Here is a 17366-nt window from a genome sequence, read left to right on the forward strand (position 1 = left end):
GTAGTATCAATAGTTGCTTAAGGAACAAAAAAGTATCTACATTAATGCCCGTGGTCTCGAAATAGGATGACCAACAAACTTATTTTAAAGCAATATTAAGGACATTTACCAGGAGCTTAGACACATCTACATTTTCTCTTCACCTGTTACTCAATATTATTCAACATCACAACCACTGCATATGGTATTATATTTACCTTTTTTTAATTAGACTTGGACTTATGTTTTAGGAAAGGATTAAGGATTCTGTTAAAAAGGATTTTGTTTTAGGAAGCTGGGTTTGGATCAGCAAAACCTCTAAAATTTAACCCATTTTCAAAAACTCCTTTTTAAACAGGGTACTACATGTTGTAGCCACCCAATGTTTACATTGGCTATCACTCTGCTAACAAAATTAAGACATTGTTGTCCTTCTCAATATCTCAGTAGATTTTGAAATAATATCACATACCATTTAGAATTTAGAATTATTTGGAAACATAATTTAAACTTAATTCAATATATTCCAGTTCTGCCCCGCATTAGTTTTATAATGTGTCTATTTGTATTTGACTTCTATTACCTTCTTACTTACTTAAATAATTTAAATTTAAACTTAATATTTACAAAACAGAGCTAACCTGTCAACACAGAGAAATGGTAGAAATAATAGAGAAATAGAGAAAAAACATAGCATGTGACTTGAGTAAAAGTACAAGTATCTTACCAGAAATTTACTTTGATAGAAGTACTGATAGAAGATTTTTTATGTACTTAAGTATCAAAAGTAATTTTCTGACATTAAATGTACTTAAGTTTGTTTGTTTGTTTGTTTATTTGGGATTTTTAACGTCATGTTTTACACTTTGGTTACATTCATGACAGGAACGGTAGTTATTTATTACACACGATTCATCAGTTCACAAGGTTACATCAAACACAGTCATGGACAATTTAGCATCTTCAATTCACCTCACTTGCATGTCTTTGGACTGTGGGAGGAAACCGGAGCACCCGGAGTAAACCCACGCAGACACGGGGAGAACATGAAATGTACTTAAGTATTAAAAGTAATTTTCTGACATTAAATGTACTTAAGTATTAAAAGTAGAAGTACAAGTAAATGCTGTTAGTATAAACTGAAGTGGTCAGAATTTTGAAAAATATGAAGCCTGTAGGTAGTATATATTTTCTTTAGAAGAGGTAGTGGAGTAGCAGTAAAAGTTGCCGAAAATGTTTATACTCCAAAGTACAGATACTCCAAAAAACTAGTACTGTAACGACGTATTATTACTTCGTTACTATACACCATTGCCCTTACCTAATACTTGGTTGTACAACCTTTGGCAACAGTGCATTTTCCCTACAGCAGATTTCACTTCAAAGTTCAGTTGGACTGAGATCGGGACTCATTTCTGGCAGGTTAAACCAGTCAATTTTTCCTTCTTAACCATTCTTGTATACTTTTGGTTATATGCTTTGGGTTATTATTCTGCTGTAGGGCCAACTTTGTTAGACTCAAACCTAGTGTTTTTACACTTAAGAGCACATTTGGCTCTAAAATGCTCTGATAATCCTCTAATGTCATTGTTCCTGTAACACATTAAAGGTCTCCAATCCCAGAGACAGCAAATCAGCCCCACAACATTAGGGATCCTCCACTGTTTTACTGTAGAGTGCACTTTTCTTTTTAGGCTTTATTTTGTTGTTGTTTTTGACTATTCCATGAGTAGCAAACATCTCACAAACAATAACATTTGGAACTGTTGAAGCTAGGATGGGCTGGCATGCTGGCTCAGTGGGAAGCGCTGTCACCTCCAGGTAAGAAAGTCCTGGATTCGATTCCCAGGTGGAACGGGTGGGGATGCAGTTTCAGTGATTAGACTTATGTACAGTTACCAGGAGAATTTTGTTAAATTTGTTGCTTCTAATGGTGGAGCAACCACAAATTCAAATTTGCAGTTCAGAGTCATTTTTATGATCTTTGAATAAAGATAATTTGCAACATTTACTGCTTTTCACTATAATAATAAAACGTCAAAACTCATTAGAGATGGGTTCTGTTCACAAGCAGAATGGTTTCAGGACTTTGGCATACTCTTTAAAAGTAACAATGCAGGAGCATTTGAATGCTTGTATTTTATTTAACAAAATATGTAAAATACAGACTTTATAGAACGTTCTTTCAGCTATACATAATCAAAACCATGGATTTACAACGAAGCAAAAATAAGTATGTAAAAATTCATATTCATATTTAAAACCAGTAATATCTCCAGAAATTGTCAGAAGAAAAGGCCTGAAGAATGTAATACTCTAGTTATTTCCCTTAGTATAATACAATTTGTCCACACATTCGAAAATGTAACTAAGGCGTAGACAGGATGTGCTGTACAGATATTTATATACATAGAAGAAGCAACATATAAACATAAAAAATTAAAATTAGATATAAAAGGGCCTTCAAATTCACAACCAACATGTACATATATTCTAACCTGACAAGCAAGGTTTGCTTCAAACTATTTACAAAATAACAAATATCACATTTACAAGTAAGATGGTGCATGAGGTACATTAATGTAGGCAACAAAGCAGTGGTGCTTCAGCTACACCTTCCTCTTTTAAATAAAAAAAACAACTCCCATGTTGTTTGGTACAGAACAATAATACAGTTCAGTTCAGTTATGCCCGTTATCATAATTTTACAGTGCCACTGCAATTAGCAGCAGTAAAGTATCAAACGTTTCAGATTTTATAGCAGCTAAGCTGTTGTATTAACTTGAACATTTCTACATCCAGAGCAATGCATTCAGCAGTTGGAGCAATTGTGTGGAGAGAGCATGTGTAATTGTTTAAAACAATGCTCTTCCAGGATAAGGAATTTCACAACTAAATTATACATGGAATGGCGGCAGGTAATTATTGCAAAATATAAACTGGCCATGTGCACTTCATTATGTAAACATTCTGAAACACCTAGAATATAAAACAGATTAAACTTAGGCATAACATTTCTCTTTTTTTAGGTTTAAAACAAAGCTCAACATTTTATGAGGTAGAATAAGTCACACACAATTGCATTAGGCAAAATCTTAAGCATTTGCACGTTTTTAGATAAAATTGAACATTCAAAATTCTTTTTTAATTATATTTTTGCATTTCATTCCTTTTTTTCTCAATGTAGTCATATCCAATTCCCTAACTGTCATTTTCTCTGCCACTGCAGCCAGCCACCTTTACCAAGAAAAGCTGCAGGCTATCAAACGCCCCCTTCCAACATGACTGCAGTCACTGACTGCTTCTGTTCACCCTGCCAGAGACGGGATCTTACAGAGAGCACTATCACGTACGCTGAGTCACGCACTGCCATCTGTGGCTCAACCAGCCCTCATGCAGGCGCCTCGACCAGCCAGCAGAGGCCACAACTGCAGCATCAATGTTTAACTATTTCTCAATCCGTTCGTGCATATAGCATATAAGACCACTGCACCAACCAACCGTCATCAAATGTTCACATTCTTTTATTAATTTTTTTTAGCTTCAGTATCCGGATAGCCAAGTCAAGGTAGAAATGGGTGCTAGGAATAAATAGAGATGCTACCACATCACAGCACACCCTACCAGTTTGTTTTGTGAGATGGTAGTAAACCGGAGTATCCAGAGGAAACCCACATAGACACAGAGTGAACAAGTCTAAATTGACACAGAAATTAACAGAAGCTCAGTATTGAACCCTGAACCATGCAGCTGTGAGCTACCAAGACTACCTGCTGTTAAACATGAAGTTCAAATATGAATATATAAAAACTGTTTGTTTACAGACAGCAATTAAATAAAATGCCACTTGGTCCCTAAGCAACATTCTTTTAAACACTGGCACCATGGCAGTGAATTTCCTGCCATAGCTGGACAGAATACAAAAGGAAGCATTTACCAACGTGTCAAGCTTTATACTGCATGCAGCTTTGTTAAACATTAGGTCTGCGATTAAAAATTACATATTAAAAATAAGAAAATAGAGGTGTAAATGCACCGAGTCAAAGAGTCACTGCTTGTGATGTTTTGGTAAGATAACAAGGTGAAGGGTTTTAGCTTATAGGGCTTTCCTTTATACACTTCATCTTCTTTCCTCACACACCTCTCAGGGCTGTCACACCGCCGATACCTGCTCATCTGCAAGAGAGAAACCAAAACATTCACATGAAGACCAGAACACAAAAGAATGACAAAACTAAACACAAGACGTGTCTCTGAACGTATGATTTTAATATATGCTTATTTACTTATGCCGGAAAATAATGACATTAATACAAAGACGTACATAATTACAGTACTAAAAACAGGATACTGAAGTAATGATAATAATAATGATTATAATTATTCTCTTGGAATCTCATAAGCTGAGCTGTGCTTAAATTTAACCAAACACCTCCACAATTTTGGTTAGATCTGCATACGTCAAATTATAGCATGAGCTGCAACTGGTCCCTAACAGTATGATACTATGCAGGATAAAATTTGCTGAGCAGTACGTTAATACAATAACAACATAGCTAACAGGATAGAGCTAGCAGGCCCAGGGAAAATTAGTATGATTTTCAATTATCACAGGTTTTTGCATCATTTAATTCTCAGGGATTTATTTGGAAGAGCCCAATATTTTTTTTATATTTTGTCATAACTGTAACTGTATGTAGGAAGCATGATACAGTTAACAGGCTAGTTTGCAGCCAGCATTAAAGTGTTAGCAGCCTGAAGCTGGAAGGCAGGTCTTAAAGAGCTGATAAGCTAATTGCTAATAAATACACTTGCACTGTTTAGGTGGCAGCATGCTATTTAGCCTACCTTCACTGCAACCTGTAGTACCTACACTAGTGGTGGATGATTTACAGGAAACATGGCGTGACTCCATACGAGATACAAAATCACCAACAGGTGAAAAGAATTGGTCGGTAAATACACATCGGAGGAGGTAGGTGCTAGTTTGTGGATATAGCAGTGCAAGGGTGGTGCATGTGTTAGGGGAACAAAACATACTAATACAAGCTATTAAAATCACCACACACAATACAGTGCTGTGAAAAAGTATTTGCCCCTCACCAGTTTTCTTTTATTTTTGCAAATTTTTTACATTTGAATATTTCTGATCCTCCAAATAATTTAATAGATAATAGAAATAAATTGAATTCACTAGTAAACAAAAAAAATGCAGCTTTTAAATAATCATTCTGTTTATTAATGATAAAGATGTATTCAAAACCTACAGGGGTTGGACAAAATAACTGAAACACCTGGTTTTAGACCACAATAATTTATTAGTATGGTGTAGGGCCTCCTTTTGCGGCCAATACAGCGTCAATTCGTCTTGGAAATGACATATACAAGTCCTGCACAGTGGTCAGAGGGATTTTAAGCCATTCTTCTTGCAGGATAGTGGCCAGGTCACTACGTGATGCTGGTGGAGGAAAACGTTTCCTGACTCGCTTCTCCAAAACACCCCAAAGTGGCTCAATAATATTTAGATCTGGTGACTGTGCAGGCCATGGGAGATGTTCAACTTCACTTTCATGTTCATCAAACCAATCTTTCACCAGTCTTGCTGTGTGTATTGGTGCATTGTCATCCTGATACACGGCACCGCCATTGGATGCACATGGTCCTCCAGAATGGTTCGGTAGTCCTTGGCAGTGACGCGCCCATCTAGCACAAGTATTGGGCCAAGGGAATGCCATGATATGGCAGCCCAAACCATCACTGATCCACCCCCATGCTTCACTCTGGGCATGCAACAGTCTGGGTGGTACGCTTCTTTGGGGCTTCTCCACACCGTAACTCTCAAGTTACGGTGGGGAAAACAGTAAAGGTGGACTCATCAGAGAACAATACATGTTTCACATTGTCCACAGCCCAAGATTTGCGCTCCTTGCACCATTGAAACCGACGTTTGGCATTGGCACGAGTGACCAAAGGTTTGGCTATAGCAGCCCGGCCGTGTATATTGACCCTGTGGAGATCCCGACGGACAGTTCTGGTGGAAACAGGAGAGTTGAGGTGCACATTTAATTCTGCCATGATTTGGGCAGCCGTGGTTTTATGTTTTTTGGATACAATCCGGGTTAGCACCCGAACATCCCTTTCAGACAGCTTCCTCTTGCGTCCACAGTTAATCCTGTTGGATGTGGTTTGTCCTTCTTGGTGGTATGCTGACATTACCCTGGATACCGTGGCTCTTGATACATCACAAAGACTTGCTGTCTTGGTCACAGATGCGTCAGCAAGACGTGCACCAACAATTTGTCCTCTTTTGAACTCTGGTATGTCACCCATAATGTTGTGTGCATTGCAATATTTTGAGCAAAACTGTGCTCTTACCCTGCTAATTGAACTTCACACACTGCTCTTACTGGTGCAATGTGCAATTAATGAAGATTGGCCACCAGACTGGTCCAATTTAGCCATGAAACCTCCCACACTAAAATGACAGGTGTTTCAGTTATTTTGTCCAACCCCTGTATATCACCTGTGTAAAAATATAACTTTCCCCAAAAGCTAATAAATGCCACCCTTGGCAGTAACAACTGCAATCAAACATCTGTAATAACATTGCTGTGAAGGAATTTTGACCCACCTTTAATTGCAGCATTGTTTTAATGTGGCAACATTAGAGGGTTTTTGAACCGGTTTATGGTCTTGCCACAGCATTTTAATTGGATTCAAAGTAAGACTTTACCCTTCATTTTGTTTTTTGGCCCATTAAGAGGTGGATTTGCTTGTGTGCTATGGATTATTATCATGCTGTATAACCCACAAACTAATGGGTAGATATTCTCTCTCAGGTTTTCTGTTAGAGAAAAATTAATGGTTAAATTAATTATGACAAGTCGTCCAGGTCCTACAGGGGCAAAGCAACCCCAGACCATCACGTCACCACTGCCATGTTGTACTGCTGGTATGAGGTTCCAATAGTGGAATACAATATTAGCTTTACACCACAGGTAACAGGATCTATGCCTTCCAAAAAATTCAGGCTTTCACTAAGCAGTCCAAAGAATAAAATCCTTAAAGTTTTGGAGGCTATCTAGATGTTTTTGGATAATGCGGGACAAGCCTTTCGGCTTTTTGTTTTTTGCAACTCTCTCATGCCATTTTGCCTAGTGTCTTTTTTATTGTGGAATCATGTTTGTTTGTTTGTTTGTTTATTAGGATTTTAACATCATGTTTTACACTTTGGTTACATTCATGACAGGAAAGGTAGTCACTCATTACACAAGGTTTATCAGTTCACAAGGTCACATCAAGCAAAGTCATGGACAATTTAGTGTCTCCAATTCACCTCACTTGCATGTCTTTGGACTGTGTGAGGAAACCGGAGCACCCAAAGTAAATCCACGCAGACACGGGGAGAACATGCAAACTCCACACAGAAAAGACCCGGACCGCCCCACCTGGGGATCGAACCCAGGTCCTTCTTGCTGTGAGGCGACAGTGCTACCCACTTAGCCACCGTGCCGCCTGTGGAATCATGTAAATTGACCTTAAATTGGAGGTAAATTTGCCTGGTGTTTAATGTTTGTCTGGGTTCTTTTGTGACCTCCTGGATGAGTTGTTGATGAGTTCTTAAGAAGTTCAGCACTTCCATGTTTTCTCCATTTAAAGATAATGACTCCTACTGTGGTTGGCTGGAGTCCCACAGCCTTAAAATGGCCTTGTAACCCTTTTCTGACTGGTAGTTTTCAATGACTTTGTTTTAAATCTGTGTTTGAATCCCTTTAGAATGCTGCATCTTTGAGACCTTCTAGCCTGCTTCACATTGCCAGACAGGTTTTGTTTAAGTGATGTTTAGATTCTACAGATCTGGCAGTAATCATGTCTGGGTGTGGCTAGTGAAACGGAACCCAACTGTTATGTGAATTTGGTTAACTATTTGATATAGTAGTTTAGGGGGCAATTACTTTTTCTCATAGGGTTAGGTATGCTTAAAAGCATGTTTTCTTTAATAAATGAAATTAAATCATAAAAAAACAGCACTTTGTTTACTTGGAGTTATCTTTGGCATGTAATAAACATAGTTTGATCATCTAAAACTTAGTGTGACCAATATGCAAACAATTAGAGAAATTTAAATAATTATTTAACTAGTAGTTTGTAGTTTGGGAGGAATTGTAGTGTGTAGTTGTAGTAAGTAGTTTGGGAGGAATATAACAAAAAAAATTAAGGAGACCTTACTAATCCAGCAATTATAGACTATCATCATTGGCCTAGCAGGCAATCTACTGTGTATAAATTATGCTGTTTGCGGGCTTTGAGCACATACCCTCCTCACTATCAGCTAAAGCATGAGGTTCTACACTGGCAGGAATGGTGAAGGTGGTTTGCTGCCCAGCTGTCAGTCTTTGTGTGTCTCCCAGAAGCTTGGACCTTTGCAAAGCCATGTTATAGTCAGGTGGCTTTAGTAGGCTTGATCTGGAAGCTCTGCTATCCCGTGGCTGTGTATCACTCAGAGGAAGCCCCTGGTAGCCAGGCAGGGTTGGAGGCGGATCCCTGTACCTGTCATCCTTGCAGGGTGATGTTACACAGTACACTGAGAAATGGTGTGAGGGTGAACAGAGTGAAATGGAAAACAGAAAACAAATAAAAAATGGAGAATATGCAAAAAGTTCACAAAATAGCACAACCACTTAAATGAAATTAGAACACATTCACGGTATCTACAAGAAATGGCTTCAGCAGATTTGTTGGTAGTGTTTTTTTTTTTTTTGCTTACTCTGGTATTTGGATGAATATTAGCATTGTGAGGATGTGTTTATATTACACTGACAGAAATGTGCAATACATCAACTAAATGGGGGCATAGGGAACAAAAATTTGCATTAAATCTGCTAACACCATTTAACACTGTTCCATCCAGTCAAATGAACTAAATCCACAAGCCACTCACCTATAAGTCCTTTCTCTGTGCTTGAAGTCACTGTTTTGTATGCAGGGTCTGTGCTTTGGTGCCCATTGGCCATCTCTCTGCGAGTGCAGTTGTTTCCTCTGTACCTGTCTGACAGCGAGCTGGAAGAAGCCCAGCTCTGTCTGGACTGGCTGAGTTCTTGGTTGTCAATAGTATGCTGGTTAATGGCCTCGTGATCATCCACCTCAGTGATTGTGTCTGCAATTGGTGTGTTGCGGTGGTTTAGCATCTTTTGGAAGTTGTCATGTGAGTTGCTGGAGCATGAGGTCCAGCTTTCTCGACCACTGTCAGCTGGCTCTAAAATGGGCAGCATCAGCTCATCAGTGCTGGTAGAGGAGGCAAAGGTGGAGCCTCGGGTCACAGGGTGTCTTACTGAAGATGAACTAGGAGAAGAATCATATTATTAGTCTAAAAGACTAAAAGACTGTCCCATAAACTTTATATTGTTTTTATTTACACGCTGTTTGTCTGCTTTACACGACACAGTGCAAAATATAAGTGGATGTTAAAGCACATTTTTTTATTAAATGTATACAGTCCAGGGGTTCAAAAGATAGACACTTATTGCAAAAAGGCAAACTGTTGATGACAGGGAGAGCTGCTGTACCTTGTATAGGGCTGGCAGTGCTCTGAAGCAGTAAGTGTATGTACTGAGGTTGACTGCACAGACTGGTTGGTGGCTTTGTTTGTACTGTATTCATCAACAGAGCCAGGACGTATGGAGTCCACAGAGCTGTTACTCATTAAGCTTGAACGTGATGAAATCTCACTCTGGCTTGAGTCCAGCTGGTCCGATTTACTCAGCTGAATCAAACCATGGCCTAGCAGAAACAAAACATAACAATTAGTGTCAGAGGTGGAGCAAATGTGATGATTCTAGTTTTACACCAAGCTGATTACACTTGCTGCAATATACAGACAATGCACTAATTCATACATTAACGTTCTCCAATAATCTTTAAAACTTTTTTTCTCTACTGTCTAAGCGTTATTTGTAGTTGGCTTTAAAGGACAGACCGAGAGTCAGGCATTAAGGATTCTGAAACAGGAGAAGTTTGATACAACCTTTAGGGCAACAAAGCAAGAAGGTTGGTTAGGAAGGTAAGAAAGAACCCAATGGTCACTCAAGGTTCTGTTATCCCATCTCTACATCACTCCATTAATAAGGCCTTTATGGCTATTTTTGAGTAAAAGGCTTAAAGCCCAATTAAAGCATCCAAGTTTGCTAAACAGCATATACAACATTCTCTTAAATGTAAAAGACTTACACTGTCTTTAATGAGTAGAAAACTGAATTTTTTTGGCAGAACTGCAAGGAGTGTGTCTGGTAAAAAGCAGGCAATATACATCACCTGGTTTATACAATTCTGACAGGTGGCATGGTGGTATCTTCATGCTAAGTGGGAGCTTTAAAGCAGCAGGGACAGGGAGGCTGTTAAAAGTTAAGGGATGGCTTGTATTCTGAGTACCTCGTATCGAATCCAGCTCTGCCTTACCGGTTCGAGGCTGAGTGGCTGTATGAGCAACGATTGGCCGGTTGCTCAGTTGGGGGGTGGGACAAAGAACCGGATACTCTAATTTCCTTCGGGATCAATAAAGTATCTATCTATCTATCTATCTATCTATCTATCTATCTATCTATCTATCTATCTATCTATCTATCTATCTATCTATGTGGGTCTCTCTCTGTCAGAATGCGATTACGACCTCTGCCGGCTGATTAGAGGCGCCTGCACAGAGATGAGGAAGAGTGCCCTTGGGTGTGTCTCGCGGCATGTAACGCTAGGTGGTGCCACACTCATCAATGTGTGGGTGGCAAAAATGCATCCGGCTGCTGCCCATGTTTCGGAGGAGATATGGGTTAGCTTCGATCTCCTCGGTCAGGGCAGGGTTCGGCATAGACAGAGAGGAAGCACGATGCAAACTGAACAATTTGATGCGCTAAAGGGGGAGAAAAAAAGGGGAAAAATAAAAAAAAATAAAAATTAAAAAGTTAAGGGACGGCTGACTGCAACCAAATGACCAAAAAATACCAGAGTGGCTACAGGACAAGTCTCTAAATGTCCTTCAGTAGCACAGACTTAAACACCATCATACATCTGTGAAAAGACCTGAAGATGGCAGTTTCACATCCGCTCACCATTACATCCGCATTACATTACAGCCTGTAGAGACGTATCCAAGTGAACTTGCAGCTTAAATGATCGTAAATTTTTGCCAACATAGCTTTCATAAAGTATTAAATTAAGGGTTTGGAGTCTTTTGTGAATAAGAGATTTCAGTTTTTAATTGTTAATTAATTTTCTAATTTATGTTACTGTTATTGAGAAAGTAAATCGAGTTATGTATACTCAAATCTAAATTCACAACACAATGAATCCAAATTATTTATCGGTTTTAATATTAGTACTACTCTTTCAGATATTTGTTTAGTTCTTCAAGCTTTTTAATACACTTTGAAAAAAAAAAACCACACAATCTTTCACAATTATTATTTCTGGATACACTTGGCAGAAATGCCTGTATGTACCTCTGTGAGGGGAGTTTTGTGGAGACGCATTAGGACGAAAGGAGATAGTAGACATAGTGGCTTTATTCCTCTTTCCACTGCAGTCATCCACTAAAACAGATGTTTTCTTAATAGGCTGTGGTGAGTCTTTAGAAAACAGAGACACTTGATTTAATTTTCTTTCTTAAATATCTATGTGTGTATAATAAAATACTTTTTTATTTAAAAAAAAATGTTTAAAAAAGTGGTTCTACTCTTTACGGATTTATAATAAAATCTTTACAAATAATGAAAGAGGAACCAAATGTGAGAAAAAGATATGTACTATTTTAAAAACAGCTTCACTTTACAATAAAATATTTTAATAAATCTAATCTAAAAATAAACACATTCTTTTTTTCTCCTTTATCTCCGATCTAGTCTTTCCCAGTTCCTGACTATATATCTGGTGCTGCTTGTGCAACCCTAAATCTGATCAAGGAGAGACCAGATCACCACATACCTTCTCCGACAGCATTTTGCAGCGACAGTGGAAAGGACCCTGTCTGACCTTACCTTCCCACAAACATGCCAATTGTGTTTGTGTGGATGCCCGACCATGGTCGGTGGCTCTGCTGAGATTAGAACTTGCATTAGTGTATCAATACACAAGGTTGTGCTAGCATGTTTGACCTCTGTGGTAACCAAGAGCTTTAAGAAACAGAGGTTGTAATTGTAGTTGTAAATCCCCTCCGGCACCCTGCCCTTAAACAACAGCCAATCGTTGTTAATGTAGGTGTCCAGCCTGCCGGATGGCAGAGCTAAGTTTCGAACGGACGGGTTCGAAATATCAGTGTGCTAGCGTGTTTTACCATTGTGCCACCTGAGCGCCTTTGAGAATTTTTTTCATAAACTACATGCCCAGGACTGCTCAATTCAGTGTCTGGTTACTACACCAGTTTAAGAATTTTCTCAGATAGGTTGGGAATAATAGAGAATAGCTGAGAATCTCTCTCACTAAATCTTCGACAGAGCTTAAAAAGTTGGAGCATTAAGCACATTTACATTTTGTTTGAAATATTGTTGGCTAATTTTTCAAACAACCAAAACCATTTATGCCGCACAACAACAGAAACACAATGCCAATAAAGAGCATAGAAAGCAAAAGTAAGTGTTTAACTCACTGTGTGAAGCTGCAATACTCTTTTTGCGCAGCGGATTGAGGCTGACTGGTGGAACCTGTAGAACTTGGGAGACACGGTTGTGTGATTTGGCAGAAGTCAAGGATGAGCGCATGGACACAGGAGACATGTCTGATTTGGCGGATCTCCTTTCATTCAAGTTCTTTGAAACTGCAGCAACAAAACACATGTTTCTTTTCATCAGTGGGTTGGAGGTACACCAAAAGGGATATGAAAGTTAAAATTCTCATTGGTTCAGAAACTGGCTATTAGTTGAACCTATTCAGATTTTCTTTTAAATTATCGCTACAATGGGTAGCGCTGTCGCTACCTCACAGCAACAAGGACCTGGGTTCAATTTCCAGCTGGTTGGCCAGTGTCATTTCTGTGTGGAGTTTGCATGCTCTCTCTGTGTATGCAAGGGTTTCCTACAGGTGCTTTGGTTTCCTCCCACAAGTCCAAAGTCATCAGGTCAGGTCAATAAGAGCTACTAAAATTGCCCTAGATGTCACTGTCTTGTTAAGTTTCTACAGTGAACTTTATTAACCATGAAGGAACACACTCTGCTTTCTTTACAACTCCTTCGATGCACATGCTGGCACCTAAACCACAATGTAGAGGTCACTGTTCCAGAAGCATAGAGTTCATTCTAAATCTGGCTTTACCTCCATCAGACATGGCTAAATGTTTCTGTAGATTGCCCTACCAGGCTGATGGGATAGCTTGCCACACTGCAGCACCACAAATGCACCCACTTGTAATTGAAAAATTTTAGAGGTAAGTTACATCATTCAAATAAATCAGTGTCATTAGGGTTTCTGAATAAGGCACGCAGTTATCAAGATGTTAAAGCTGCAAAGGACAAAAGATCTAAATCTTACAGGTATTATAGGCCGGCTCGCATTGTAAAGACATCATTTGGAATTTTTCCTCATCCGTCTCCACCTGCAGCTGGGCCAGGTATTGCCTGACCTTGCGTGCCATTTGAGCATCTTCATATAACTTCTTGGCATTAAGCAATGAGCTGCGTCGTACACGCTTCTTATGGCCACCCTGCACATCCAGCAGGTTAGAGTTTGTGCTGCCCTGGCTCAATGACCTAGAGGAGAGACGGGAAGATATTTTAGGAGACATCAACCTCTTACAAATGTCATTAGATTTATGAAACAGAGAAGTAGTATTTGGTTTTATTGCCATATCTGCATCTATGGCTACATTCATTGCATATAAGACATGTATGATAATACTTTGAAATAACTGTGTTTTGGTCTTAATGCCCATATTTATAAAAGTGGCTTTATGATTTTTAACAACCTGCCTCCATAGGAATCTGGTGGACGCCATTTCTGTCCAGGTAGTGTAACCCATGCTCCTTCAACTTAAACTTGCCTGTATACTGTAACTGTATTTCTAGGAATGTTTAGTGCTGTTGCTATCTTTTTTATCCTTTTTCTTGCAATTATCTCTTAACTTTTTGAACAACTTTCATATTTTAAAAATGCAATTAAACTCCACTGCTGTGCAAGCGTCCTGGGCAACCAGATTCCTTTCACAGCCCAACTCTTCTGTTAAATCCGATCATTTCCTAGTTTAGCAGACTGGAGACCAATTTGTCTGCTGCAGGCATTAGCCAATTATGCCTGCTAGAGGGCGCCCAGCCAACTGGTAGCAGAGCTTTGACTCAAACCTGGGGGTTCACAATCTCAGCACTGGTGTGCTAGCGACGTATTACGCTGTGCCACCTGAGCGCCATTTAAAACATTTTTTATTCATTTTTGAGTGCCTGGATGTGGGTTATGGTCAGTTGTCATTTTTTTCTATTGTTGGCATATTTCTCCTCTGCTGCATCTGCAAGGATCGCCCATATATAAGCTGCATAATATGTCTGGTCTAATCACTTGGGAGATGCTGTAAAGCCTGATGCTGAAAGGGGTTACAGGGAAGACTACCCCGGAGTATCAACAAATACTGTGTATGCAATTTTGACAGGGTGTTGTTTATTCTTACTTCAATTTTCTCATTTGAGAGGAAGTTTGATACTAACATGGGTAGTCGACGATAGGTAGTCGTCCCTGTAGGCTTTTTCCAAACTGAATAGGACTGCTATTACATGTTCTTTATTGATGAATCCATTGCGGATACCTAAAGATTTCTCAAAGATGCACTGATATTTTCTTATTTGATTATTTTCTTTCAGCACCCATGTTACCATTCCTTTCATGGTTTTGCACATTTAACTGGTCAGGACGATGGTTATTCGGTAAAGTTCAGTTAAGTCTGTATGGTCCTTTCCTGGTTTTGAAATGGGTATGATTATGGCTTCTTTCCAAATTGTTGGTATATTCTCCATTTTTAAGCAATAGAGTCAGTGTGTTGTGGGATAGGTGTTTCAGCAGATGAGAGTAGATTTTCTCTGGTCCAGCAGTGGTATCCTGTGATTTCTTAATAGAGGTTAAAAGCCCTTCCCTTGTGAAGAGTTTGCTATATGTTTAGTTATTGTCTGAATAAAAGTATTTTATAAAAAAAAGTTTTGATCTGATTAATTAATTTCAAAGGGTTGTAATAATTGATTGCCCAATTCTTTTCTGTGGTCGGTAGGCTTCCTTTTTGTTTGATTTGCAGCTTATTTCCCTTGTTTAGCATGTTGTGCATCATGTTTCTGACTGTCTGTGTTTTTATTGTTAGGCTCATATGAATTTCTTGCTCTGTTTTTGATTTTTCTGCAGGTCTGTGGCCTGCATATTTTAGGTTTTGTTAGGTTTTTTGTTGTTGATTTTCTGTTGAGTTGCTCCACTCTTTTGTGTGGTTTTAAGAAAGCTTTGCCTGAACAAAACAAACCAGAAAAGAAATTGTTTAACAACAACTGTTGTTAAACAATTTCTTTTCTGGTTTGTTTTGGCTGTTGTTTATGGGATGTTTACCTCCGCTATTTCTGTTGCAGTGTATACCATTTAATTGGGTCTGTACTGTCCTCGTTATTTGAACAGACTTCTTCCTAAAATTCAAATTTTTACCAATTTGCTTTCTTTAAAATGCCACCTGTGTGCTGTGCCTCTGTTCTGCACAGGGTTGTAATTAGTGGGAAGTTTCATATTTCATACTTTGTAATGTTTAAACGTATTTTAGGATCACATAAGGTGAGGTCAATTGTTAGATATATGCATGTCCTTACTCATGGCAGTTACAACCACGGTAGTTACAATCTACGGGTAATGTTTAGGTATTCAATTTTAAAGTTGATGCATGAGTCTGCCATGTTACATCAGCGCCAGGGACCCTAATGGTAGGTTGCAAAGATGCAACCAGTACATCTGAATTTGCACTGGCTTAAATGTAACTATTCAGTCTTGCATACATTCCACTCATTTAAAGTATGCTGGTTGTAGCAGCCCATTATATACTCTAAAATCTAATTTAATTAATGATAATATAGAGTCTAATTTTACTGCAACCACATATGTAATGTTGCAAAACGTGTATTTGCAAATCAGGAGACAGACCTAAAGGTTGAGGTAAGAGTCCAGTTGTAGAAAATGTGTATCTGAGCAGAGGAATTAATATAGCTGTGCTCTACAATATATTATGTAAAATAGATTTTAGAAAATGTATTTAAAGAATTTAATTAAAGTAGAAAAGTATTTAAAGTTGTCTTTCTTGGTTTAAATTAAGCATGATAACAATACTATCTGATTTTATGATCCTTACTGGCAGAGCTTGTTTTTCACCACAACAATAAGGCGAAGTGAGTGCAGAAATTTACCCTCACTGTATACAAAAACAGCAGATTAGTTTGATGCAACCAGGAATGCAAGCAGGGTCTATCATCAAAGAAATGCTAAAAAAAAAAAAAATGCTAAAATAAAAAATCTACTTAAGATGTTTGTTAACCTAACAACATAATAATGATGATGGAATAGCCCAAAATGGCTGTTCCAAATAAGAACTGGGTTAAGAAAGAAATGTGGATGAATGCTATTACAAAGATCCATACAGGGCATGCAGGAAGCACTAGAAAGACTCACCCTAAACTCTTCCACCTCTTCTTCCTATTAGCAAAAAGTCATGAAAGAGAGAAAGGAGAGTGCCAGAAAGAGAATCAGAAAAAGGACATACACACGCAAGCACGCACAAATGCCTACTTATAGAAAAGTGCAAAGAGTGAAAAGCAAACCACACCCAAAAAAGCAAAGCATTCCAGCTAACCAATACCCTCCAAAACTGCATGGAAGTTGGAACAAACACATTTATCAAGTGAAAGGAACTGCACCCGAACACCACAATTTACTTACACCAAACAATTACTATTAAGCAACTGAATGGTCATAGGGCAGTAAGTACAGGGTGGGCCATTTATATGGATACACCTAAATAAAATGGGAATGGTTGGTGATATTAACTTCCTGTTTGTGGCACATTAGTATATGGGAGGGGGAAAACTTTTCAAGATGGGTGGTGACCATGGCGGCCATTTTGGATCCAACTTTAGTTTTTTCAATGGGAAGAGGGTCATGTGACACATCAAACTTATTGAGAATTTCACAAGAAAAACAATGGTGTGCTTGGTTTTAACGTAACTTTATTCTTTCATGAGTTATTTACAAGCTTCTCTTTGTTTACAGCCATTGACATGTCGCAGAGGTTAACACATGAGGGGCGGATAGAAATTGTGTTGATGTCTGGTGAACGCAGTACCCGGGTCATTGCAGCAGATTTCAATGCAAGACACCCTACGAGACCACCCATCTCCCATGCTACAGTT

General features: G+C 38.7%; 1 protein-coding gene across 7 annotated transcripts in view; it reads right to left on the reverse strand.

The window, feature by feature from the left end:
* Positions 1 to 2153: 2153 nt before the first annotated feature.
* Positions 2154 to 17366, reverse strand: part of rapgef6 (Rap guanine nucleotide exchange factor (GEF) 6) — an 82437-nt gene continuing 67224 nt past the window's right edge. For 4 of the 7 annotated variants that reach the window (XM_063012239.1, XM_063012240.1, XM_063012236.1 and 1 more), the window contains 8 exons: positions 16630 to 16653; positions 13489 to 13706; positions 12611 to 12778; positions 11469 to 11594; positions 9546 to 9759; positions 8921 to 9321; positions 8297 to 8563; positions 2154 to 4155 (listed from right to left, as the gene is read on the reverse strand). In XM_063012239.1, coding sequence (XP_062868309.1) covers positions 4133 to 4155; positions 8297 to 8563; positions 8921 to 9321; positions 9546 to 9759; positions 11469 to 11594; positions 12611 to 12778; positions 13489 to 13706; positions 16630 to 16653 — 1441 coding nt within the window. In that variant the 3' untranslated portion in view covers positions 2154 to 4132. The remainder of the gene's footprint in view (positions 4156 to 8296; positions 8564 to 8920; positions 9322 to 9545; positions 9760 to 11468; positions 11595 to 12610; positions 12779 to 13488; positions 13707 to 16629; positions 16654 to 17366) is intronic. The other 3 variants (XM_063012238.1, XM_063012237.1, XM_063012241.1) reach the window with 2 other exon arrangements.

The sequence above is a fragment of the Trichomycterus rosablanca genome, chromosome 16 (genome assembly GCF_030014385.1).
Source record: "Trichomycterus rosablanca isolate fTriRos1 chromosome 16, fTriRos1.hap1, whole genome shotgun sequence".
Classification (NCBI taxonomy): domain Eukaryota; kingdom Metazoa; phylum Chordata; class Actinopteri; order Siluriformes; family Trichomycteridae; genus Trichomycterus; species Trichomycterus rosablanca.